This window comes from Rousettus aegyptiacus, unplaced genomic scaffold, assembly GCF_014176215.1.
Source record: "Rousettus aegyptiacus isolate mRouAeg1 unplaced genomic scaffold, mRouAeg1.p scaffold_m13_p_10, whole genome shotgun sequence".
NCBI classification, from domain to species: Eukaryota; Metazoa; Chordata; class Mammalia; order Chiroptera; family Pteropodidae; genus Rousettus; species Rousettus aegyptiacus.
In genome coordinates, this window is record NW_023416285.1 from 81,226,371 (window position 1) to 81,253,681 (window position 27,311).

Consider the following 27,311-nt stretch of genomic DNA (forward strand, 5'->3'; position numbering starts at 1 on the left):
TGAAAATATAAGATGCAAGCTACTTTTGTTTTACTTACTACTCAAAAACTGTCACTAGAAGTGGTTTTAAGAAAAAGTCGCTTTACTAGTAATCTTCAGAAATGTTCAAAAGCCCAATTCTCAGATTAGATTAAATCTACAGTTTGTAGCTGATAAATGTGTCATACCCACTTTCATTACATCACTTATCACTAGCTCTGCAAGGCTTCTCCTCCAAGCTATCCTAATCTGATAACCCCAATCTTTTCCCATTGTTACTCAACCCTAAGGGGTGATCCCTATGTATGTGTTCCCTCAGCGTTCCTTTTTTTAATTTCTAGTCCTCAATACCTGCAACATCTGCTTAACTAATCCTGTATATGAAATTGTTACTGAACTGTATGTGCTAAATAAAAATAGCTAATATCATTTGTTTCACCAACTGGACCCTGATTAACACAATATTTAAAATTATTCTAAATTTGTTTTTATGAAAATATTATCATTGATGTCTCAATTTTCTATGGACATGTACTAACCATAATGCTTCAACAAGAGACAAGAAATAAATAATAAACCTTGAGGATCTTTCAATGCCAATTAAGGTATGATGATCACCTAAATATCCAAGACAAAAATCTGCTAGATTTGCCCTACACTTCTACAGCCTCCTAGTTGTTCTTTCCTTCCTGTAATGTATTTTTCACAGCTATCATGTAATTTTTTAAATTGCAAACATGACGTTACTTCACTGATTATACCCTTCAATAGCTCTCCACTGCCTTTATATAAAATCCACATTCCTTGGCAAGACAGATAACACTTTGTGATCAGACTCCCTCTTATTTCTGTACCCTGAGCTTCTCCTCTTCTTCCACATTATCAAAATCCTGTAACTCTCCATACTGTGGTATTTCACACTTCTATGTCTTTGTTGATACTGTTCCCCTGCATACTACACAAATTCTAGACCGTTGATACTGTTCCCTTGCATACTATACAAATTCCAGACCTCTTCAACTGGCTAAGTTATATTCAATCTGTTGGGTAGACTTTAACACCTTCCTCATCCAAGCTGTAAGTCTGTCCTCATATTGAGGGCTCCCAAAAGCAATTGTTTTTAACTGTTTACTTTTCTGCCTCCACCACAGGCCCAAAAGTTCCTTTAAGATGGGTCACGTTTTCATAGTTCTATATATCTACAAGCATATATAACTACATATATGCTTAACAAATTGAAACTGCATTAAATCTTTGCTGAATAAATGTTATCAGAATTTTCGTGTGAACCTTTAATTTAAAAAATTTGAACTGAATAATAACAGTCACTTCATTTTCAAAGTATCTAAAATTCCTTATTGGGTTTCCTACCCTTGAGAACAAGGCTTGGTGTCAGAGTGTATATAATACAAAGTAGATACTCAATAAATGTATACTATACAAAGTTTATATATTACAGAAAAAGCAGCTCAAGGTAAACCACTTTAAATTGAGAAGTTTCATGATCTGAGGTTCTTTAGAGCTCATATATCTCAACGGTAAAATCATGTTCTGTAAAGGAATGTTGATGAAATAATACCAAGAGGATGTTTTCTGACTATCCTCAATTCTAATAAAGTAAGCTCAGTAGTTCAAATACATAAAGAAAAGGTCAACTTAGACTTTTAAAAAATTTTAAGACATTAGATTTAACAAGACTTAGTATGAGGGATTTTTTTTTTTCCACTAAATTTTCTCCTACCCCCCAAAATTAGGTAAGTTTATATACTTACTGCATCTGAAGTCTTGCTTGGGTTATTGCTTGGATTAGAAGAATGTGAATTTGAACTATGAAGAGCACTGTGGTTGTGTGAATTTTCTTGTGGAGAATAACTGGTCCCTTAAAAAAATAAAAAGCCAAGTGAATTATAAGTTATATTTCATGTTTAAATTGGCATCTATCCTATGTATCACTGTATATGCCTAAGTCATTTTACATAAGCATCAGAAATACATATTCATACTTATTAATATATAAACTATTTATTAGCCTACTAAAGATGTGGCTTGATAAGCATATACACTACATGGTTAATATCCTATGGAACGATGTTATTTATAATTAGATGAGCAAAATCTCGTATCATTTCTACTAATTTATAAAATTTTCAAAAAGTTTTATTAGGAAAAGACAAAAACACAACACACACAGAGAAAAGCAGCACAAAAATTCAATATAGAACTAAGTCACAATTATGCAATATATTTTTGCAAATATTTTTCAGTTTCTTAGTTTCACCAAATTTTCAACTAAAACAGGTTTAAATTTTCCAAAGATTAAGCTCAGGGAAGGAAGGCACTTGCTTTCAAGATCATGAAAAGGTCATCAAGTTTTCTAATAACAGGACCAACTCTACCTAAAAAAATTCTTAAATGTAACTTATGAGTTTTCTGAGTAATCTACACATCACAGAAATTAGGTAGTTTTTATTGTCTTAAGACAAGGCATAAAAATCCAGACTTGCAAAAACAATGATTAATGCCACAAAAAGGTTTGCCAAAAACGTCTAGTATTTCAATTCATTCCACATTATGTTTCAGCATCAAGGTGACATAATTCAGCTTTTTTTTTTTTTTTTTTTTTTTTAACTGAGCTGGCAATGGTATGGAGACTACTGTAATGGACAAAAACTATAAGCGGGGAAGCGCAATTTAAATGGTCCAGTGGTCCAGGAATTAGATGGCAGTCAGAACCAGAGTTGTTATGAGTAGAAATGAATAAGAACTCATTTAACTATTTCAATCAATGGTAAAAACTAAATGCATAATAAAAGTGGACTGGAAGAGACAGAAGATGACTATAAGGTTTTAGGTATGCAAGTGGAAATGGTCAGCAGATCCATGCAGAACTAGGAATTCAGAAGTGGATCTGGAATTCTCTTCCATTATAGAGGAAAAGTAGGGGACTCCAACTTTGATTGCATATAATAAGGAAGCACTACAAGCTAATGAACAAAGAGTATGGCAAGAGAAAAGGTAATGGCTAAGATTTAACCTCGGGTATGAGCCAGCCAGAAGCAAATTTTCAAAGACCTCATAAAGCTAGTGATATGACAAAAATACAAGAGAGTTACTTAAGTACTGAGCAAAATGTAGGTGGCACAACAGAGAACATTTCCCAACAGGCTGCAGCTTGGGAGGGCTGATATTTCTTCATCTACCTGTTTAATTTTATCTTGCTACATAGTACGTATTTATGTAAAATAAACTATTTTAAGAGTAGGCAATAAATTCAATAAACATAAGAACAAACACAAACAAGAAATCAGTCAAGAATAAGCTCAGGGGGCCAAAAAAGGCGTAAGACTGCTATCCTTAGAAAGGCCTGCTTGCACAGCTGGCCCTTGGCTGGCATGCAGGAACCTATTTCACGATAACTGATAACAGCTGCTCTCTGTGCCTAAGCTGCTTGTGCATACAATATGATTCAAACTGAACACCTGCTTTTCTACTAAGAATCCAGACTTTTGGTGCATGCTAGGCAGAGTGCCTACGTAATAAGCCAAATCCAATAAAAACCTTGGACACTAAATTTCTAATAAGCTTCCCTGATATACCACATTTTGCAAGTGCTCTCACAATTTGTGACTGGAGGAATATAAAATCCTATACGATTCTACTAGGAGAAGATTCTTGGAAGCTTGCATTTGGTTTCTTCCAGATTCTGCCCCACATGTCTGTCTTTGATTATGCTTTGCATCCTTTCATGGTAATAAGTCATAGCTGTGATATGACTATATATTTACTGGGTCCTCTGAGTCCTCTTAAAGAATGACCAAACCTAGGGGGTGGTCAGAGTGCCTCGACATACTCAGTTACAAAGAAAACTTAATACTTCAAGTTTTAAAGGAAACCTTAGACCTATGCTAAAATTTGCACTTTTCAGATGTTAACACAAAATTTTTTTAAAAATCAATTTACAGTTGAATACAAATAAGAAACAGATCTAGTAACATGGACTACTAGACTATCATATTTATACGCTACTAGTCGAGTTGAGATTTCCACAAGTTACCATAAAAATGTCAGCAATAACAGAGAAAAAGCCAATCTTATTGACTGAAATGAACACCAGACTAATTCATTAAGAAGTCTAGGTTAAATGCCCTGATATTTATTTACATACATTCTTGAGCTAAATGGTCTCTGAAATAGCTTTCAAATGGTCTATGAAACAAACGTGCCACATTAAAGAGCTGTTAAAAGAAATGATAGTTAGAATACTTGATAAAAATAAGGTACGTTAGAAATGAGATCTATTGATCTATCATGAAGTAGAGATCTAGGAATTCACTCCATTTTTGGGTTATTCTTAGTATTAAATGAAAATTCAAAAATTGACATGCATCCAATTAACTAAGTTTTTACCTCTGAAGAAATGAGTCTTTCACCAGCCTGACAGACATTTATTAGATAGCTTTTAGGTCTAGTATGTGTTTTCAGAGGGCATAACATAATAAAAAAAAAAAAACCCATAATCACCAAGGTACACTAGCCTAAGACTCTGAAATCAAGAGAAAACTGAATCAGTTGTTTAGAGGGAAGTCATCTGAAGAGACAGGAGCTTTTTAAAAAAGGACTAGACTCCACATTCTAAGAAATAGATTTATCCAAACTACTTAGCAAAACAACTTAAAAAAGTGAGGAGCAAGATTAAGATATATATTTTAGTAAAAGAGTAAAAATAAAGTGACATTCTTAAACAGAATCCAAAACTATGTATAAGAAGTTTTATAGAAAACAGAACACCACAGGCTAATCTTTTAATCCAGCCAGAAGAATGTGCTTAAGAACTAAAGGCAGGACAGATTAGCTCCTGAAAAAAACATGAATACAATAAGTAAAACTAACTCTCTATAATAAAAGTGTCAATTTATATTATTTTCCAGAGTATGGGGGGGGGGGCGGTATTTCATTTGAGCCTTTTAATTTCTCCATGTAATTCATTCCAAACCAAAGTAACAGACAAGCAGAAAAGCAAAGTGATTATGCACAACCTCCTCAGGGTCAGAGTAATGAGGATGGCCGTTAAGATTTTCCAAGGCCATATCTATCTATAGAAAATGCTACAACACAATTTCTTTGAAATGTGCTTTTCCTTAAAAACACATGGTTTTTTGTATCCTCCCCCATGATGAATTTGTGTTTCAGGATAAGAATACTGGGGGCTGGGGGGTGGGGGAGTGGGTGTGTTTAGTAGCAGTATACTTTAGTCTACGGCAGAGAGAAAAAATAAGTGATTTGTGGATGGTAGTATATCGAAAGAGTAGAGCCATGGATAAAACTTGAATTCAGAATTTTAATACCAAATGCAATGATTATTCAAGTGCACAAAGGAAGATAATACATATGCCAGTGAGTCTCATGGATGCTGTTTAGCACAACAAAGTAATGGAAGCAAAAACTGTTTATGTGGTTCAGTACCCTTTATGCTCTCTATCCATTACCAAGAAAAAGGCTCACTACTTTATTAAAAATGAAAATCTTATGAAAAGTAGTATTTGCTGTTAAGTGGGATAAAACTGGTTTTAAATGATACACATTTAAACCAACCTCATGAAATTAAAGTTAGCACTGATGAAGCTAGTCTTAAAGGCTTCCAAGAAAGGGACACTATGACCTTTTCCGTGACAGCATCTTCAATACTTAAAGGCAGACTAATCCCTACTTGGCATCCTTTAACACTTCAGAAGTCGGCTAGTAAGGCTATAACTAACAGTCTAAGACAGAGTCATAAGAGAGTACTCTGGGAATCTGGGAAACCGGCCAAAAAAATGTAGCAAAACAAACCTGACTCAGCAATAAAAGGGCATTAAACAATTAAAAGAGGAAAACTGGATATAAGTACGAAAGCAGAAAATATATATACAATTCTACTTATCAAACAAGGCTGGGAAATGCACCCAGATTTTCAAAAGGTGAAGCAATAGTTTTCACTCTAATAGGGGGAAAACATTAAGGCATTTGTGTCCTTATTCAGAACAGGCTAACCAAGGAACAGGTAAGGTATACCTACCTAATAATACTAAATGAAAGATTTCAAGAACCTCCACTTCCCCAAACTGCTTTTCAAACTAATAAAAGCAGATTAATGGGTATGATTGAATAGGTTCAGTGTATCTCAAACTTCAGTATATCAAAAAATATAGATTTCAAAGTTAAATCTCAGAGATTCTGATTCACAGTACATGCGATAAGACCCCCAAAACCTGAATTTTTAATAAGCACTCTCAAGATGGTTCGGTGTGATCAGTATCTGAGCCACATTTTTAGTCTAAATATTGTATTATGTTCCACTGTCTTTGGTCTTCCTTTTGTCACCCCCACACCAAAGACCACAAATATTTAAAACTAAGATTTTGCAATGAAAAGATAGATTTCTATAATGGGTATTTTTGCCATAACCTGATAATGTTTAGGAAAACAATGTTTTCTCAAAAAAACCTTGAATTCTACAATATTGCAATAGTCTTATGGGAAAAATAAGAATAGAAACAAATCACTCAAAAAGTATGCATCTTTATTATAGCCAGAACACTTAACAAAAATTTGAACAGCAGAAGCAAGTAGCTTAGCATGGCTGTAGATTGTTTCAGGGGATATGAAAAATGCAAAAAACATTAAGACAGTAATTCAGCTTGCTGGGGCTAAGAACATGAAGTGAAGTTTTGCACATTTACACAACAGTTAAAATGGACAGAGGAGAAAAGTGCAGCTTGCCAGGGACAGGGAGCCATGCAAGGCTACAGGAGACCAGGCTTAAATTTTCTTTAGGTATCTTGCCTGCGCAGCAGCTGGTTGAGGGTTTTTCCCTTTCTATTTGAAGGTTTAACCCTATTCTTATTCAAATTCTCCTTGCCTAGAAAAAAAATTTTTTTTCACATATGAACCAATACAACTTGAGTTTATTCTCCAACTTACTAATTGTTTATAAGCTACTGGTAGTGAAAAGCATAAGCTGTGGTAACCAGACATCTCTGGAGGAGGAGGAGGAGGAGGAGAAATAAGTAAGATGATTTCCCAACAATAGGCTTGCATTTGACAGTCCCCTTTATTTGAGTTACTCCCTCTAAATATGTTATATCCAAATGATATCCACTAGGCACATACAGATATTGAGCACTGGAAATGTGGTTACTCTAAATGGAGACTTGCTGTATGTGCAAAATATACACTCAATTCAAAGACTTAGTACAAAAAAAAAAAAAATATATATATATATATATATATATATATATAAAGCAGCACATTAGTATTTTTATACTGATTACATGTTAAACTAATTTTTATATATTGGGTTAAACAGTATATATTATTAAAATTAATTCTTGGCTACCAGAAAAATTTAAATTGCATACACAACTCACTGGACAGTACTGCTCTAGATGAGGGTACCCACTGACATTTAGAGAAACAGGGCCAGGAATGCCTACTGTGCATAGAACATTTCTCAAAGAACTGTCCCATGTCTAAAAAAATCAACTTATAATTAGCTAGAACCTAATTCTGCTTAATAAATTATGCTGAATTAGCAAAGTAATTGCTCTGCAAATTGTACTGTAGAGTACTTAGTTTTAAACTTTTATTGAGATGTTCACCACTTGGAAACAATCTCATTATCAACAATGTCATATACTACACATCTACACTTATATCTATTACCAAAAAAACGACATCAAGAAAATTCCTGTTAACAGCTAGACCCAAAAATTATCAGAGGTAACTGAAAGATGCAGTTCTCTTTGGATTTCATTAAAGCTTGTTTTAAAAACAGTACTGTTGTCCAATATGTTTACCCCAAATGAATATGCTACATATTTTTAGCACAGTGATACAAACTTTTTTTGTGAAAATTACATCATTTCCTTTGGAGCTACCTTTCCTACTCTTAAACATATAGGTAGCATACATTATCTATCTACATGTTAGAAATGGTGATTTTACGAAATACTTAAAGTTGCACATGCAAAAGAATGAAGTTGAGTTGGACCCCTTCCTCACACTATATACAAAAAATAATTCAAAATGAATCATAGACCTAAATTAAATGTATGAGCTAAAACTGTAAAACTCTTACAAGAAAATACAGGCATAAATCATGTGAAAAAACTGATAAATTACTTTGTGAAAATTAAAAACTTTTATGCTTCGAAGAACACCATCAAGAAAGAAGACAATCCACAGAATGGGAGAACACATTTGCAAATCATATACAAAGAACTTTATCTAGTAGAAACTCTTATCAAATTTTAAAGAGCTAAAATCTCAACAAACATTTCTCCAAAGAAGACATACAAATAGCCAAAAAGCACAGGACTCTCAATATCAGCCATTAGGAAAATGCAAATCAAACTTGCAATGAGATATCACTTCACACCTATTAGGAAAGCTAGTCAAAAATAAACTGCTGATGAGGATAGAGAAACTGGAACTCTCAGACACACTGCTGCTTATCAATGTAAAATGCTCAGCTGCTTTGAAAAAGTTGCAGTTCCTGAAAAGGTTAAGCATATATTTATCATATGACCCAGCAATTCTACTAGATATTATGTCCAAGGGAAATGAAAACATGTCCACAAATGTTGTAGCACATTATCCTTAATAGCCAAAAGATGGAAATAAACCAAATGTCCAACTGATTAATGGAAAAATAAAACATGGTGTATCTATATAGTGGAATATTATTCATCAATGAAAAGGAATAAGTATTGCTACATACTGTAATACAGATGAACCTTAAAAATATTGTAAGTGAAATATGCCAGTCACAAAAGACTACACGTTGTAGGAGTCCACTTACATGAAACATCCATAATAGGAGTATCTACATAGAGACAGAAAGATGATTAATGGCTGCCTAGGGCTAGGGGCAGGATTGGGATTGTGTGTGGGGAAGGGGGAAGCAGTAATAGCTATAGAGTTTCTTTTGGGGTGATGAAAATGTCCTAAAATTGATCGTGGTGATGGTCACACAACTGTAAACATATTAAAACTACCAAGCTATATACTTTAATTGGGTGAACAGTATGGTAGATAAATTACACATTGAAACTGTTACCAAAAAAAGTCCATCACACCTTACACATGACTTGACTAGTCAAGCTTAAACAGAAGTCCCTAAATCATTGTTTCTCAAACTGTAATCCTTTGAGGTATTTCGAATAAAAAATGTTATATGGTCATGTAAATCTGGAAAAAGCTATATATAATAATCTCATTAAAAAAACTTAAAAATACTTTAAGGCTCATAAAACTACTAAAGCAAAGAAATTTTAACTCGGGGGGGGGGGGGAGGAAGTACTGATACATGAAAACACAGATAAACTTGAACACACCATACTAAGTTTAAAAAGGCAGTCGCAAAAGACCACATATTATGTAGTCTATTTATATGAAATGTCTACAATAGCTAAATCTATCAAGACAGAAAGTAGATCAGATGTTGGGAGTGAGCAGAGAGAAGAAGAAAGTATGAAATAACTGCTAATAGGTATGAGGTTTTTCAAAGGGGTAAGGGGAAAAATTTTGTGGTATGTGAGTTATATTTCAATTTTCAAAAATAGCCAATTAAAATACCTTTTAAAGGGTGGGATATTTGAGTCTAACCAAACTGAGAATCATTTAGTAAAAAGTACACTCAGACAACTGAACCTTCAGTACACATTTCGTTTCGACCTTACTAAATAAAAATGAGGTCATCTAACTCTATGGTTACCTTTATTTGTCAAATAAGGTACTGGCTGATAGTGTAGGACTGTAAAGATCACAATGAAGCCTGAAATGTTATATTTACATTACTAACTTCTTTTGATAGTTGTCACCTGACTTTTCACTTCTATTAACTCTAGGTGAAAGCTTTATTAACAAAGTAACAAAAAAACCCCAAAGCCTTCTAATTGCCTATACCTGCAAGATTCAGTGTCCTATATTTCTACTAGCTTAGAAAAATTATCAACACATGATTCTTGATTCTTCAGTGATCTGATTGATTCACTTGACTGAATACCACACAGAGCAAATTAGTTAGTATTACAGGGCTATGTAGAATGAATACTGGAGTAAGGCTCTCCTTATTCTTACTGACTCCTGTAGAAATTCACTGGGTTCACCCTAATAGTCTAACTGCTCTCCCACTCTCATTCTTATCTCTATTTCAAAACCCTCTGCAGAACAGTCAAACTAATCTTTTAAACGTATACTTCAAATCATGACATGTTCTGAATTTTAATTGGGTAGACAAGGAAGCCATTTGAACTCCTCTGACCCTATTTACCTTTCAGCCTCATCCTACAGCACTCACTACCTTGCCAGTACACTTTAGCTATACTGGTCTCTTTCAGCTGAATCTGTCCCATTCTTTCTTAACCTAGATCCTTCCATCTTCTCACTTGTATCTCCTACTCTTCTCCTGCCTGTATCTTGGCTGTCCTTCCAGCTTAAATGCTACTCCTTAGAAAAGCCCTCCCTGAGTCCCCAATCTAAAACAGGCCCCCTATCATGGCATACATCTCTCCTTACTATTTTAAGCACTGTAATTAGACTACAGCTCACATTGCTCCCCATGTTTTGTTTTTAACTTAGTTTATTGGCTTCTCCAAGGAAAGAAACCATTCCTTTAAAAGAATACACGTTAGTATGAAAAATAACAAAGTAGTTTTTTGAAAAAGCTATCAAATTATCTAAGATTCTGAAAGGGTGAGCAGCAGACAATATAGTTGAAAAACCAAGTATTATTCTTTCACAAGCTGATGCTTTCAGAGATACAGTACAGCAAACAGAAAAAGGCAGGTCCTGGCATGTCTGTGGGTCTCCAAGTAATTCTACCTTCTGACTCTGATCAACTGAACAAGTAGTAGATGATTTCAATTTTGGAAGCCTCACCGTAATCCTCAATCTAAGAAAGGATGAAAAATGAATGCAAAGGAATCTTTACGTATGTTTTACACCTTAATGTTTCACATTTTTGAACGCTCAGTTACATTAAGATAGTAAGAGAAACTTCAAAGATCATCTGAGATTTAACTGGGTACAATGAAATGAATAAACTTCAGTTGAGAGAAACAATGAGTAATGACAAGGTTCTAGAAGCAATGAATGAAACTAGCTTGAATGGAACACGAGATTCCTGAGAGAGAGAGAGAGAAAACGGGTGTAAAGCCAAGCGAAAGACTACTCAAGGGCCTTGGAAGCCAAACTAAAGAAAAAATAAGTTTTCCTTCTGTACAAGAAACTCTCAAAATAAATCATTAAGAACCTAATTTTAGCTTTTGAGGTGTTTTTATTTTTGATGCTTTTGAATAGTACTGGGTACATCATGAAAAAGCAGATTGCAAGTATGTGTCTTTTAAGATAACACAAGATTAAAGAGAAGTCTTTCTAGAAAAACGATTTTCTAATGTTTCCCCCCAACTTTAAGCCACAGAATTCTCTCCTTAGATGGGTGGCTGGTTCATCCTTCAGGTGTCAGTCAATTCACAAGTTACACCCTAAAAAAAGCCTTCACTGACCACTTCCTATACCTGTGCCATTGCTATTGATTTTCTTTATAGCACAAATCACAGCAGAACATTATCACGTGTCTTCAACTCTATATTGTTTTGTCTCTTCCACGAGGAAACTTCTTGAGCACGAGGACCTTGCCCTGTCATGCCATGACTATAATCCCTGTAATTACAACAGTGCTTGGGTCTGTCAGAAAATGCTAAAATAAAATATACACATGAGTGGAAGCCCAATCATTAAAACAAGAGCTGCTCTTACTACAATGGAGTTAGTGCAGAATAAGGATCAACTAGCCCAGTCACAATCTTGGAACCTATAGGCTGAAAACAGCATCATTTAGAAGAGAATTATAAAATAATCTCGAGATTAGTTGTCAAAAGGCTGGGTAGAAGTAACATCCTGTGTCATATGCAGGTACATAAACTTCGCCTGTTAAGTATAACTAGTGTGACAGCAAAAGGTTTGAAGACCCTCATCACCTTCAACATTCACTGCAAATGTGTAACTTAATACTTATTAATAAAGAAAATTAGTCTGCCCTCCATTCTATTTCCCATAACACATTTAATACAAGATGGAAAGGTGTTTCTCCCAAAATTATGAGGTTATTAGAAAGAAAAAAGCATATCACAACAGAGTTACCTTAAGAAAGACAAAGTTTTTTCTTACAGATATTAGCTCTCTGTCTTGACAAACAAATAACACTCTAAAACTCCATGTTTCTGATGTTTGGTCCTTCTGCTTTTGTGTTAAGACAAGGCTGCAGTTTTGGATACAACTACTAGTCCAACTGTGAAATATCTGTCTATTAAAAAGAAAAGGAAATATTGCCACATTGCCTTAACCAGTATTATACACAATGCAAATGTTACTTACTATGAGGTATTTTAAAAACTGTAACAGAGGCTCGGAACGATTTGGGGGATGAGAGGCACCAAGATATCATATTTGCTGATAATGTTTAACCTATATACTAATTTTTATGGCAATATGCTTTGGACAAAGAAAGAATATTACATACTTCACTCTCCCTTCAGTCTCATTCTTATTATTTCCCACTACCCTCCTTGTCCAATTATAGCTCTACCTAGATGTAGATTATTAAGGTTTACTGAGGAACTGTTTCGAATTTTCAAAAAAAGTAATTCCTGTAGATGCACGATCTGTTCCAGAAACAGTGTCAATCACAAAAGTAACCAAATGCACAATCCTGACAAAGATGACAAGAACCACAGTCCAATAACAGAATTAAGAGAAGCCACTATACACACACCTCAGTCTAGGTGTTTGGCTGAATACTGAAAGTCTTGCATGAATATAACTCTTGAATTTAATTTTTAAATATGCTATTGAGAGACACTCAGAAGGCATCTGGTAAAATTCAAAGACTTCTAACAAAGCATTAACAATTAAATGCAGGAAAAGATGGATTTTTTCTCTAAACTTCAAATAGGGATAAACTTTATAATGATCATTTATATCACCACACAATACCTTTTAACACCAAATTACCTAACAGACTTCATCATTTTTTAAAACTGCAATAACTACTATGATTTTCTAAAGTAAAGAACAGGTATTACTGTAACCAGAAGCTACAGAAAAACATCAGGAGACACAACAATCCTTACACACTTTATTCTACATGTACATATAATACCCAAAGATAGAATCACACTAATTTATATGTGGATTTTTTTCTACTTAATATCCAGAACGTCTAACTCAATGGGATTCTACATCATCATTTTTAATATAAGATTATACTCCATATTGCACATATATGTATCTAAATATGTAATCAGAGGAACATTTATGTTCTGTATACCATTTATCTAGGTGTTTGAAATCCCAATTCATATAAAAATGGAATTATCAATATCTAATACTGAAAAAAACCATGTAAAAGTGATTTTAAGACATTATTTCTGAATTGATTTTAAAAGCCACTCTGATAGGAACGATACATGTATTTTAACAAATGATTCGGAAAACAAAATATCTGATGATGAAAATTATGTTAAAAGCAGCTTTTCAGAACTGAAGACGGCATAAGTTCATAGAGGGCAAATACAGAGACATATCAAAATTAAAAAACTCAAAAAGGACATTTAATCAAATCCGACAAAAGAACAATCATCACGACCTAACAAAAAAGTACTAATAAGTAATTTCTACAGACATCTAAATCCATACTCAAATGCAGAGAAATATTGAAGGCCAACATCCAATTTCTCTAGTCTGTTAGAACTATGGCAGAGATAAGGGTTGGGAATAAAGGGTTGCTTCGCCCAATAAGTTGACTCTTTGGGTCCAATTAAGTAGAAAACTATCTGAATCAGAGGAGAGCCTTGCCACTCTGAGGCGTTGCCATGTACCCCCACATGAGAGAATTAATCAAATACTGAGAAAACTAAGAGAAAACAGAATGAACTGCTACTTTCCCACATTATTACTCTCCTACTAATAGATACTGCCCACCTCTTTCCCTGATATAGATTCAGATTATGAACTGTCAACTTTTTCCCCAAAATGAAATATCTTTATTGCTTCGGTTTATTGTTTTTTTTTACAAATATATTATTTTTATAACTTAATGCGGAAACATAACAACAATAATTAAAGTCAGTGTGTATCCTTCTAGGCTTTTTAATGCATGGATTAAAAAATATTTGCAAAAAACACTAATTGGACTAAACATCACATCTTCTACAATTTGCTTTTTTTCCTGCTTAAAATAACATATCATGGACATCTTTTCACTGATATAGACTTCATCCTTTAAATAACAGTAAAGTGAAATAACCCATCAAATTACAATTTAAGTATGGTAAAAATTAATGGAATCACCAACTTTTAGGGATACAATTAAAATAATGCCCAGGAGAATAAGAAACAGAATCAAAGAGAATCTAATCATACCATACATGTATAATATACATATTAAATATTATATATATATTTTATAAAGGCCCAACATAATAACTGCATGGAAGACAGGTACACAGAAATCATCCTACATAGAGTCTGTGCAGAGACAAAAGTGTGGGTATATAACATAAACAAGTGAAGAAAATACTTTCAAAGAAATCTCAGGACACCAATAATTTTTTAGACAAATTCTGTTCTACGTCAGAGTAGACATAACATGACTCCTATGAAACAAAAAAAATACAGAGATATGAGGGTATATAAAAAGGGGGGAAGCTGGAATAAACAGAAAGAGGAACTTAAGAAATGAAATCATTAAACAAAAACCACATTATAAGTAATAAAAGAATCAACACTGCTGAAACCAATGTCAACAATAAGGAACACAGAGACCTGAGAAATATCACAACGCATACAGGACAAAAAGACAGAGATGACAACATTTAGAAATAAGATGCCAGAGAGGAAAGCTGAAGCCAACATATGTAAAACTGCAGATCCTGAAGAAAACTGAAAAAGGAACATTCACAAGTATAAATAAAAGCAAGCTTTCCTGAAATAAAGGAAGATCTCAATCTGGAGACTAAAGGAGGCTCACCATGTATCAGAAAAAAGTAATAAAAGAACCAATAAAAACTAAAAACTGACACATATCCTCATATCCTACTATAGTTGAATTTTAAGCATAAAGAATTCTAAAATCCAGGCAGAAGCATGTCACTTATAAAGCAAACAAAAAAGGGCTGACCTCAGACTTCTCCCACAGAAATACTAAATATCAGAATAAAGACTAGTAATACCTTGTGCTAAGAGAAAAGAAATGAATGTGACCCAGATAATTATATTGCTAACTCAGATGTCACTCATGAGTAATAATAGGAGGACTAAGACAATCACAAGAAAAATCAAAATAACAAATTACAAAATGGAAAAGACTGACAATGTTCACTGAATATAGTGAAACTCATCTGCTTAATACTGTAATCAGCATCCATTTATGACTACCAAGTGTTTATTTGATAACTGGTTTATTTAGTGCCAATGACTATACAGCAGAAGTTAATTTACTCAAAACTATACTCTAAATTTTTCCTTTGTTGTAATTTTGTAAAAGCAGTCAACACTCTACCACTACACTACACACCGTACTCATTTAACAAATATTTAATTTACTAAACATTTACTGCATGCCAAAGATAGTGCAACACACAGAATAAGGTAGAAATCGTTCTTCCCTGGAACTTAGTTTAGTTTCTCAAACTTAATCATGTATCAAAAGAAACTGAGGTGCTTTACGAACAGTTAAGATTCCCAGTCCCATACTATCTACCACTTTTAATAATCTAAGGATTTCCATGTTTGTTTGAATTTCCCAGGTGATTCTGATAACCAGGATTAGAACTAGAGGTCTACCATAGCTAAAACATATACTTCAACTTTTTCAAGTCTCCGAAATCTTCAAAAGCAGATTAAATAACATCCAACAATTTTACCATTCATTGTATTTAATTTTAAAGTAAAATTGTTGACAATGGCATTAGAGTAGAGGTGGCATTTTGGTATAAATGTCACATTCTAGATTAGGTGACAGCTTTTTGAACACCCAGTTTTTAAATCTGGGGAAAAAAAAGAGTAGCAGCGAAATGTACCTCTGTGAAAATATGAATCTCAAGAGTTTGAGATTGCCCTCAATATACTAAATGAATAATATATTTATTCCACTCAATACACTGACCAAATATAGAAGTATAGGTTATCTAAAAGAGTTGCCTGTATTACTTTCTGAACAAAATGAAAAGCATAGCTGATACATTTACTATCATGCCAGCAACGACATTCTTAGACATTTATAAGAGAAATTAAGTTATTTCAAACAAAATCTTGTATAAGAATGTACAGCTATATTTTTAATAGCCCCAAACTGGAAACAACACAAATGTCCTTCAAAGGTGAATAGTTACAGTATGGAATAATCATAGCATAGAACACTTTGTGACTCAATAATGAACACATTGATAAATATTCCCTTGGTTCTCAGGGGAATTATGCTGAGTGAAAAAAGTCAATCTCAAAATATTATATAGTGTGATTCCATTTATATAACATTCTTCAAATGACAAAATTATAGAGACCGACAGCAGATTACTGGTTGCTAAAGGTTAGGGAAGAGTAGAAGGAGGGAGGTGGCTGTGGCCATAAAAGAGTTAACACAAGAAATTTCGAGGAACTGTTGTTCTTATCTTGATTGTGGCAGTAATTATGTTAATCTGCTCATGTGATAAAACTGCGGGGAAGTAAATATACACGCATGCATGTAAAATTGGTGAAATCTGAAGAGGGCCAGTGGACTATATTGATAAACCAATTTCATGGTCGTAATCATGGCAGATGTTACTTTTGCAGCAAACTAGATTTTTTTTTATAGCTGCAAGCAAATCTACAATTATCTTAAAATAATTTTTTTAAAAGTAAACCAGCTAAAACAAGCAGCTGTAAACCCAAGTGTGACTGCTCCTTCTATTCTCTTGCCTGTTAACAAGTATAGGTGTTGTGGTTTTATTCTCGCACTGGCCCCCTACTCCTAAAGTCATTTTTGCCCAATGTGGTTTCATCATTGCTCCTCACCGTTTTCACTAAACTTCCTAATCTCCTCTAAGATGTTTAATCACTCCTACTCACTTGTCTAATCTCCAAAGCTTTTCTCTCACCCCATCACCATTTCAGTAAGCACCAAAACTTTCTCCAAATAAGTCTGTCTTCTACAGACAACACCAATATTGGCCAACTTACACTTTGCCATTATCCTTTTGTTCCTCATTTTTTTTTTTTAACACTTCTGGATTTGATGCCATTTCAGAAAGGACGTACTCCAGTACTGTTTTACTATAAATGTCCTTAAAAATACAGCAAAGTCTCTTCTGTTGCTGTAGATTCCATTAATTTGGAAAAGTTGAAAGGACTTAAGATACTTTATGTCAACACTCACTGCAAAATTCCCAAACCTAACTGATTAGTGCTATACAGTATTTTGAGAGTCAAATTTCAAGAAACAGTTTCAATAAAAGAAAAAGCAGTGCCACATATAACCTTCCCCCTTTTTCAACTCCAAAATCTCAATCTCAATCATTAAGCATGGCTGTAAACCAAAATTAAGAAGACACAGATTATTATTACTGAACATCTCAGGTATAAGGAAAAAGAGTCAGATAACTTGAAGAGTAATGTTGAAAGAATAAGATGGTTCTTTGTGCCTAAATTCAAATACACTTTTACTCAGAGTCACATAAAATACAAAAACAAACAAACAAAAAATTAACATTTTTTGATCACCTTATATATGGAATGAATTGTTAGATTTCAGGCTCATTCTATTTAATCCCCAAGCAAATCTTTGAGGGAATAGTAAAAGGCTTAGAGTTAAAAAAACAAAAACAAATAATGAAAGGCTACAGAGTTAATAAGTGGAAGACAAACATGGCTTACAGTCCTTGCCCTAATGCTTTTATTTTCTTACACCCCAAAGCCATTGATGCATCATTATTTACATAACTGACATGCGGTATATGACAGTCAATATTTAGTTTATCCTCTTCAACTAAGCGACAGAATGAAATACCTACTGCCAATTTTACTAATTTTTGTTACTTTCTTAATCTCCTAAAAAAGTGTATTGTTAAACTACATTCAAAGCCAGAAACAAGTATTACCCATAACATTATTTGCTCGTTAAATTACCATATTCTTCAGCATCTACTATGTGCTAGGACAACATGTACCAGATTATAAAGCCTGCTGTAAATGCTCAGATCACTGTATTGGAAACACATTTTCATTTACTGTCATTGCCCTTAAGGAACTGTTAAAAAACATTTAGAAAATCTATTAGAAAACAGAACTCATCTCAAATGTCTTCAGCATATAACACAAATCGGTCCCTGGCTCTCTGCCCCTTACTCTCTCACCTAACCCTACCCCACCACCTCAAAAAGATTCTAAATAGTCTAGAAGGAGCCAGAATATTTCACCCACCACCCTACCTAATGAAAAAACTTAAAAACTCTACAATCCCCATTTCCCTCTTTAGGGTCAAATCTCATTAAAATAACACACATCCACATACCCTAATGTAAATTGTTTTAAATGATCCTTTTTCAAAGATATCAATTAAAAGCAAACTTTTCATATCTGGTTAAATTTTTGTCAAAAGAAAATCTACAGAAGTGCACTTTAGATAAACACAAAATCAACACAAATTCAAGGGATAACAAGTACCAAAATCAGGACAATTTTGGGAAAGGGGTAAGGGTAAGGTATTCAGAAGATAATGTGACTGTGAAAGGGTAGTAGTACAGTAGTACACAAGGAGCTTCCTTAATTTGTGATGTTTTATTTCTTAAACTGGGGAGAATACACAGTTCTGTGAGAGCTACAGCAGATCATCACCTTGCATTACTGTTCTTTTAACTCCAACATGTCATTAAATTTTTTCATCAAAATCTTTAAAAAAGAAATCTCTAAAATGAAATATTATTACCCAGCACAAATATAGAACAGAAAAAAGCAGAAATGGTCTCTCTTCCCTTGCTCCTAAGTGACCTGCAAGGTACTTTTAACAGAACATCCACAACAACAAAGGCTGCATTTTAAAAGCATTAAGGAAACCCATTTAACAATAGCAACTACAGAAGTCCTCATTTAGCATCATAGATTGAGACTTTAAGTGAAAAAACAAATAACGAAACCAATTTTATAAGCTAATTGATATAAACAAGAGTTAAGTTCCTACAGCATCACATCAGCAGTAAAGTGCCACTAAACAAAACATCTTTATGCAAGAACCTTACCATGCTTAGCTTAAAAATTGGTGCTACAGTGACTTCTACAGCTATAATTAAGTAAACAGCAAATAATCAGTATATACACTAAAATAGTAATAAGCCACCTTATTATCAATGAACTGTTAATGTGCCAATCTAAGGCCAACTCTTCAATCTGTACACTAAATCTCAACCTTACTCCAGCACTTGCCCTTCTAATTTTTTCCTCTACTGGATTGGTTCCACCAGCATACTAATACTCTTCCGTGGCCCCATTTTTAAGAAAAGAAAAAAGAACCCACACCCTACCCTGGCCACAGTTTTGTTCTCTATTCCGCTGTTATAGCACAGTTCCTCTAATAAAAGTTTGTTAGCCACTGACTTCACCTCTTCGCCTCCTACTCTACAAACCCACCCTACTTAGGTCTTCATTCCCCTAGGACCACTGAAACTGCTCTCACCAAGATCAATGTAAACACCTGACTTGGGTTCCAGCAGAGATACTCTCTAGGTTGTCTTCTAGTCCACTGGATGCTCTTCACTCTCCCTTGCTAGTCCTTCCTCAAGTTCCTGATTTCTAAACATCATAGCACCACAAAATCAATCTGAAGCTATCCCTTTCTTTGTCTACAGCAGGGGTGGACAAACTTCCTGCTGGTGAAATCTGACCACAACCATTCCTTTACACAACGCCTATGGCTGCATTTGCACTACACTGGTAGAGTTGAGTATTTGCAAAAAAACCTTATGGCTGCAAAGATGAAAATATTTACTAATCTAGCCCTTTGGAGAAAGTCTGCAGACCCCTGGTCTTGACTCATTTTCTATGGAGTCTGGATAAAATCTAATCTCATGGTTTAAAATTCACTCTACATGATGACTGACTCCACCCATCTCTCCCTTAAATTCCAGACTCACAGCCTTCTACCTACACCAGCTCTCCATTGTGTATCCTAAACAGGATTCTCAGATGTAAAACAACCAAAACTCCTGATATTCCTCATACCCTAAACCTTTGATTCTATAGCCTTCATCTTAATACATAACAATTTCAACTTACACAAGCTTAGGCTAAAAATCTTGGAAGTCATTCTTAACTTCCAATTCATCAGCTGATTCTTTCAAACTACTTCCAGAATATACTACTTCTATTGTTTTTATCCTAATCCAAGCCACCTCTGACTAATGCAACATTATCCTAAGTGATCTCCAGCTTCTCTTATTCAAAGAGATTAAGTCATTCCATATCCTCCAATGGCTTTTCACCTTACTCAGAGGAAAAGCCTAAATCCTTTTCAAAGTCTACAAGGCTCTCTGTGATCTGGCCCCCTTGCTATCTCTGAGATAATCTTTGATCAATCACTTCCCCACTCTAAAAACACTGGGGCTACACTGGTGCTATCTTGTTCAAACACATCAAGCACACTCTGACCAAAAGGCCTTGACATTTACTGTTTTCTGCCTGGAATACATACTTCCTTTATCCCATATTCCTATGCCTGCCTTCCTCATTTCTACATAGCAACCCCTATACTTCTATATAGCAACCCATACTTCCCAGGATTATCTTATTTCCTCTTATTCAACTCTATTTTCCTATGAAGCAGCACTTTTTCTCTAACTCATGTATTATTAGTTTAATATCTATCTCTCCCAAGACAGCATCAGTTTCTACAGGCAAATTTAAATATCCTATTGTCTGCAATGTCCAGAGTGCCTGGCACACAACAGGTGCTCAATGTATTCATATATGCTATTTCAATCTCTCCCCCTAATGTATTCTTCCCTCACCAATTCTATCTTTTATATCAACAAATTCATCTTGGTTGATTTGTACCAATGCTCTACTACACATTCTTCATTCTATGATTTTCTGATATTTTCTAACCTTTCACTGCTGGTCAATCTTTTTCAACCATTCATTTCTAGGTGTCTGCCAACTCTACCAACCAAAAAGTCTACAGTGTATAAAATTTATGTTCTACTCTTTGCAATGCGTCTTTATTCCCCAGGACTGTCCCACCTTGGAATTCTCTGAACATATTGGGCACATCACATTTTACTAATTCTGAAGCAAACTCAGTATTATTTTACTGGCTTTCATTAATATCAACCGTTGTAGTCTTTGATACAATAAAGTACACAATAATGAGGACCAAGATGAAGAATGGAAAATTCTGAACTTAAACACAGGTTGGTTCGCTTACATAAAACTTTTTATAATTTACATGTGTAAGAGTAGACTGTTGAACATAGCAGTAGAGAAAAAAGTAATGTGACAACAGGAAATAAATGAAGATAATTCCAGAGGTAAATTTTTAACTCCAAGGACTGATCTGCTTGCTAAATCTCATATCCTTTACATAGGTGATAATAAAACTGTTGGTATACTGCCTCAATATGCAATTTTTACTGGCACTGAAAATGTAATGAATTATGTCTGACGGTTTATTAGTCGATTTACTGGTACTCAAGTTAATTTCTAAACACCTCAGGGTATAATATCCATTTTTATTAGAAAAAGACTGTTTCGAGTTAAATAATCTTGACTTATCAGCCTTTTCAGAAGTGTAACCAATGTATGCAACTACTAGGCCCAAATATTTAGGATTATCTCTATTTTAAAATTCATATACATTAAATCAATTATAGTGGCAAAGTTCTCCTCAGCAGGGAAGTAAAACAGAGCTCTCCACAAAGCAAAATAACCCATTCACATCCAGGCTAAAAAGTGCTAATGTAAAACAGTTCACAATTACTATAAGACATGAAATTTTTTGATGCAACCAAAGCACTAAGAGAGATATTTCCCTAGAAAGCAGGGGTTGTAAAAATCTTCACAATATTATATATGTATGTTTCATTGGTTTGACCTAAAAGATATTCCCAATGTTCTCTAGTGTAATGCTCAAGTGACAAAATGTCACTAAGAATTAGGTGCTTGAGTACTGACAACTCCAAATGGATCCTATTTAGTCCCCAAATACATCATACTTGCTTCCAGAAAAAAAAAAAAAAAAAATGAAGGGTACTTCTGCATATTTAAAGGGCATGGATTCTCTTAGTATCAAAGTTTTAATCCAGTTTTTTAAAATTTTAAATAAATACGTTTTTAAGTTTTAAAGTTTATCCCAGACTTTCTGCAATTAATTATGTCATGGGATTCTTAGTTCCTCCACTCCACTATAACTCTTTCATATAGCACAAAGCAGTGGTTGTCCAACTTTTATGCTCATCGATATAACTTTTGGGAAGTTAAATATGCAGACATCCCGGTATCATTATCCAGAGGTTCTGATTCAGTTGCTCTTGAGTGGGACAGAGTGGCATTTTTAAACACCCCAAGTGATTCTAGGGCAAGTGGTGCATGAATCACACTTTGAGAAACAATTGTACGTTTTTCTGACTATGAAAAAACAACACCAGAATGTTTCTCTAAAATATAATGAATACTGATTTCCCTTTAATATACTGAAGTATGTTCTAAAGAATACTGAAAAATTGATAAGACTTAAGATTACTGGCAGTATATTTTACAGTACATCTTTACTTTTTGTCCAAAAATAATGCCAAAACCCCACCTCTCTATAGATCCTAAATAATAACCAGATTTAGTCTTAAGATTAGATATCAAGTCCTTTGACAGGAGAAAAGATTTATGAGAAACCAAGCATTTGAACAATCTGTTGCTGCCCTGGGTAAGAACCACAGTACATACCACAGATATCACTGTAATCCTTTTGATTATTCCATTTCAATTCATTCGGGGTTATTACTCTCTAGTAATTACTCTTAATTACCCATCTTATATATCATTTTCAAACTACCTAACAAAATATCTGAGATATCCAGAAAGAAGGAAAAACAAAGACAGAGGAGACTGTGAGGCAGGAATGTGCCTGAAATGCTCAAGGAACCTACAAGGGCGGGTAGTGTGGCTAATTCTCAGCAAGAGTACTCTAGAGACACACAGTCAGAAGGTGACAATGGAGGGAGTAACAAATCATACAGGGCCTAAGGGTCTTTTTAAAGAAAATCCGAGAGGGTTTTGAGCAATGGAGTGACTTGATATGACTGCTGTATTGAGAACAAACAGAAGAGTTGAAAAGTAAGAAAACAGACAAAACCATTAGGAGGTTCGAGATTATTGGCCTGAGCAACTTGGAAACTGTAGTTTCTATTTAACAAAATGCAGAAGACTGTGGGAAAAGCAGGCTTGAGAGGGGAAAATGAGAAGCTCAGTTTTGAACACTATGATATATCACCATACAGGGTTATATGTGATAACAGACGTGCTAACTTAACCTACACTGGGAATTGGGAGGTTAGAAGTAACTTCTAAGCTGAAGTTTGAAAAATAGAAAGGAATTAACTAGGCAAAAGGGGCTGGAGAAGGACACGACTCAGGTGAAGTTCCCATGTACACAGAATTCCTATTATCTTCAAGAACTGAAGAGTGCACAAGCGCTACAAAAATATAGAGATGTAGCAAACTGTTCATTGAAACCTTTTTTACTTAATCTTGAGGGCAGTTGGAAGACACAAAGATTTTTATGCAAAGGAAGAGCAAATGTACTTTTCAAAAAAAGGAAATTCTGATATGGGGAATAAACCAGGGGAAAGGAAGTGGCAGTAATTCAGGCAAAAGATAATGGTCTGAGCTAGAAAAAATGAAGATTCAAAAGCTACTTCAGGGGCAAAATGTAAACGACTCATGTTGAGATAAGGGAGGATAATAGCATTAAGAAAGTTAAGAGCTAAGCAAAGAAACCAAGATGCAAGGAAAAGCAAAGCTCATACAACCAGTAAGTAAATAACAAGCATGTTTCACCCCAATCTCAGTGCTCATTACATTACACATAAAAACCTATACATTATGAACACAAGTATTAATTCATGCAAGATTGCTATGTTTTGAAAATACAATTTCACCTAAAGTAAACTGACAAATTTAGGTATTAATATTTACACTATGTTATATACTTTAAGCTTAAAACCAGTAACAACCCTTCCCTCAATCTTCAATGTCACTATATAATTGCATAATTCCTGTTTTATAATACTGTAAATACCTCACCTATATCTATTAAGTAAAAACCAGAAAAGGCTGTATAAATTTAAAATACAAAGAATATATAAGAATTTCTGGACTATAAAATAGAAAATATTTCATATATTTAAAGTAAACCCACCAGATTATTTATTTGACCAACAGATTAATTGAAAGATGTTTAACATTCAGTATTTTTGAGAGTCAAAATGAATATTTGCTGTCTTAAAGCAAAAAAAATGAATAATATATTTGGCGGGCAATGTAAGACTTAATAAATCAGAAGCTGTATTGACATAGTACATATAGTAAAAACTTTAGGATTTCTGCTTGTTATCTTGAAAATTTTCAACCTTATTTCTCAATTTAAATTCATAAATGCAAAGAAAACTACCGTGATGTTCTACTCTTCTCTATATAGCAATGAAAAAATGATAAGTGAACCTTGGTTGGAAATATTCGAAAGGTCCTCACACAAAAGTCATACATACTATCCTTCTGGCATGGAGAATTCTGATTGCCATGCAATAGCAGGACACAAAGCAAATGTATGAAAGCATAAATTAAAGCACAAAAACTGGAAGGTTTTCCTGCACATGTCTGAAGCCATTTATTTTGAAAGGAACTTGGAAATTATCAATTAAACCTTGTTAAAAAGGTAAGAAAAAAATAAAAGCAGCAGCCAATAAGTTATACGACCTGCCAATAGTCAAAAATCTTATAACCAGCAAAATAAAAACTACAATATCCAGATTGCAAGACTGGTGCTCTTTCCACTCTACATGTTCTCATCTTAATTCTTGTTATCAAATTAACAATCATCTATCTCCAGCAGGATACCATCCTAAAAGACACATATATCCACATTCAAACAGGAACTTTCTTACAATTAGAACACAGTCAATATTTAAAGAGTTCTGGTTCTATGAGTCAACATTTTTTTCTAGGTTTTAAATTTCATTTGGTAGTAGTTCCTTAATATGATGCTATGACATATACATTGAAAACCCAGAGATCAACCAATAAGGGTCTTCTAAAATAACACTGCACAAAACAAAACAGACGATCTTTATATGCTTCCCTGCCTTTCTCCATTAATACCAATCTTAATGACGTTGAAAGAATTACAGAAAGATACTTGAGTGCTCCAAAGGATTTCATGTTAGTCAATTCTTATAGACTACAGTAAAGTTTTTGCATGGATCATAAAAGGCTATGGGTTTCTCTGAAAGAAATGGATGTGCCTCAGCATTTAATTGTCCTGATGTGTATCATGTATTGTGGACAGAAAACCACCATCAGAACAGAATTTGGAGAGACAGAATGGGTTTCCTATAGGCAAAAATGTCAGGTAATGATTCATTTTATCTCCCCCTTTTTTTATTCTGTATGCAAAACATATCATAGGAAAACCAGTCTAGACTCAGGAGGAGGAATGAAATTGGTGGAACTGGAATAGCAGTAATTTAAGATTTTCAGGTAATACCATCTTACCGTTGGAAAGTAGCAATGATTTGAAACAGTTTCTGATTAAATTTTAAAAAGTGCCAAAGGACGACTGCATTTGAACATCAAGACGACAAAAATCATGACCACAGAAGAAAGGCACAACTTTTAACATTGAGAAAAGATTTTTTGCTTACCTTGGTTATTAAGTCATCAATTCAAATGGAGACTGCAGCCAAGAAATAAAAAGAAGGCTGAGACTCAAAGATAGCAATGGAAAAATTAGGAAAGATCACCAATAGCAAAGATGAGTCATTAGAAACAAAGGTTAATATCATCCACACCCTCAGATTTCCAATTACTATGTAGGGACACAGAAGTTGGACAGTGAAGAAGGCCGATAGGAAAAAAAAAAACTGAGTCATTTCAAATATGGTGTTGGAGGAGAGTTCTACAAATACCATGTCAAATAAGTGAGTCCAAAAACAAATTAAACCTAAAATATCACTGGAAACCAAAGACACAAAATTGAAATTATCCTACATTAGGCACATCATGGAAGGGTTCTTTGGAAAAGATATTAATGTGTTGGGGAAAACAGAAGGCAGTAGGAAAAAAGAAAGACCAAATATGGATAGGATTGACTCTATAAAAGCCATCAGCATAAGTCTACAGGTACTAAGTAGGGCTTTGAGGACAGGACATTGTGGACATCACTCATGGGGTCGCTTAGAGTCAGAACTGACTCAAGTCACGTTAACACACTCATAAAGAGACAGGGCTGATAACCAAAACTTAAGTACCCTTCTAACCAATAAGCCTGACTTTCTCTATCTGATGTGATCAATTCTGAATCTAGACCAAGGAAAAACTATCATGTGATAAGTCATTCCGACATCTACAAAAATGTATTGATACTTTTTTGAAAAAAAGCCTGAAGATAGCTTTTTAAAAATCATACAAACCTTGAAGCATACTGATAAAAATTTGGAAAAGTGACAAATATAATAATTTTTTAAAAATAAATATTAGAATACTCACACAAAAAGCTGATAGAAACTTTCAAAGCATTCACCTTATAAAGTCTCCAATGATGTTAATTCTCAAAATATTTATTATTCCTCTTTGAGAAACCATTTCAGAGCCTATAACATATTCATTCAAGGAGCTTAAGCTAATATTTTAATCACTGAAGATGTACTCAACTATTAAAACTACTAATTCAATGAAAATACTGGTAAATATGGTAGAATAAAAGTTAGTTAATATTGTTTCACACCAAAAACAAAATGGGATTGAAGAGTAATTAAAAATGGCCTATTGCTGTAGCTCTTGCATTTTCAACAAGATTTGAATTCAACCCCAAAAGGCTTCAACTGGGCTGTTGCTGGGTTGAAATAGTTTCTATTTTTTCTCTGAGTTTACTTTTAAGTCACAGTTTTACCATTGAAATGCACAAGATCAAGAGCTATGAAGTATGCCATGTTACTGTACTTTTTTCTTCCTGATAAAGAATGATCTTCAGTTAACATTTTAGTCACTTGTAG

At 34.1% G+C, this 27,311-nt stretch overlaps 1 protein-coding gene across 9 annotated transcripts in view; it reads right to left on the reverse strand.

Annotated features, from left to right (window-relative positions):
- The window catches only part of WAC (WW domain containing adaptor with coiled-coil), an 81,586-nt gene that overhangs the window by 35,091 nt on the left and 19,184 nt on the right, over positions 1-27,311 (reverse strand). For all 9 annotated transcript variants that reach the window (XM_016160783.2, XM_016160779.2, XM_016160777.2 and 6 more), the window contains exon 4: positions 1,752-1,858. In XM_016160783.2, coding sequence (XP_016016269.1) covers positions 1,752-1,858 — 107 coding nt within the window. The remainder of the gene's footprint in view (positions 1-1,751; positions 1,859-27,311) is intronic.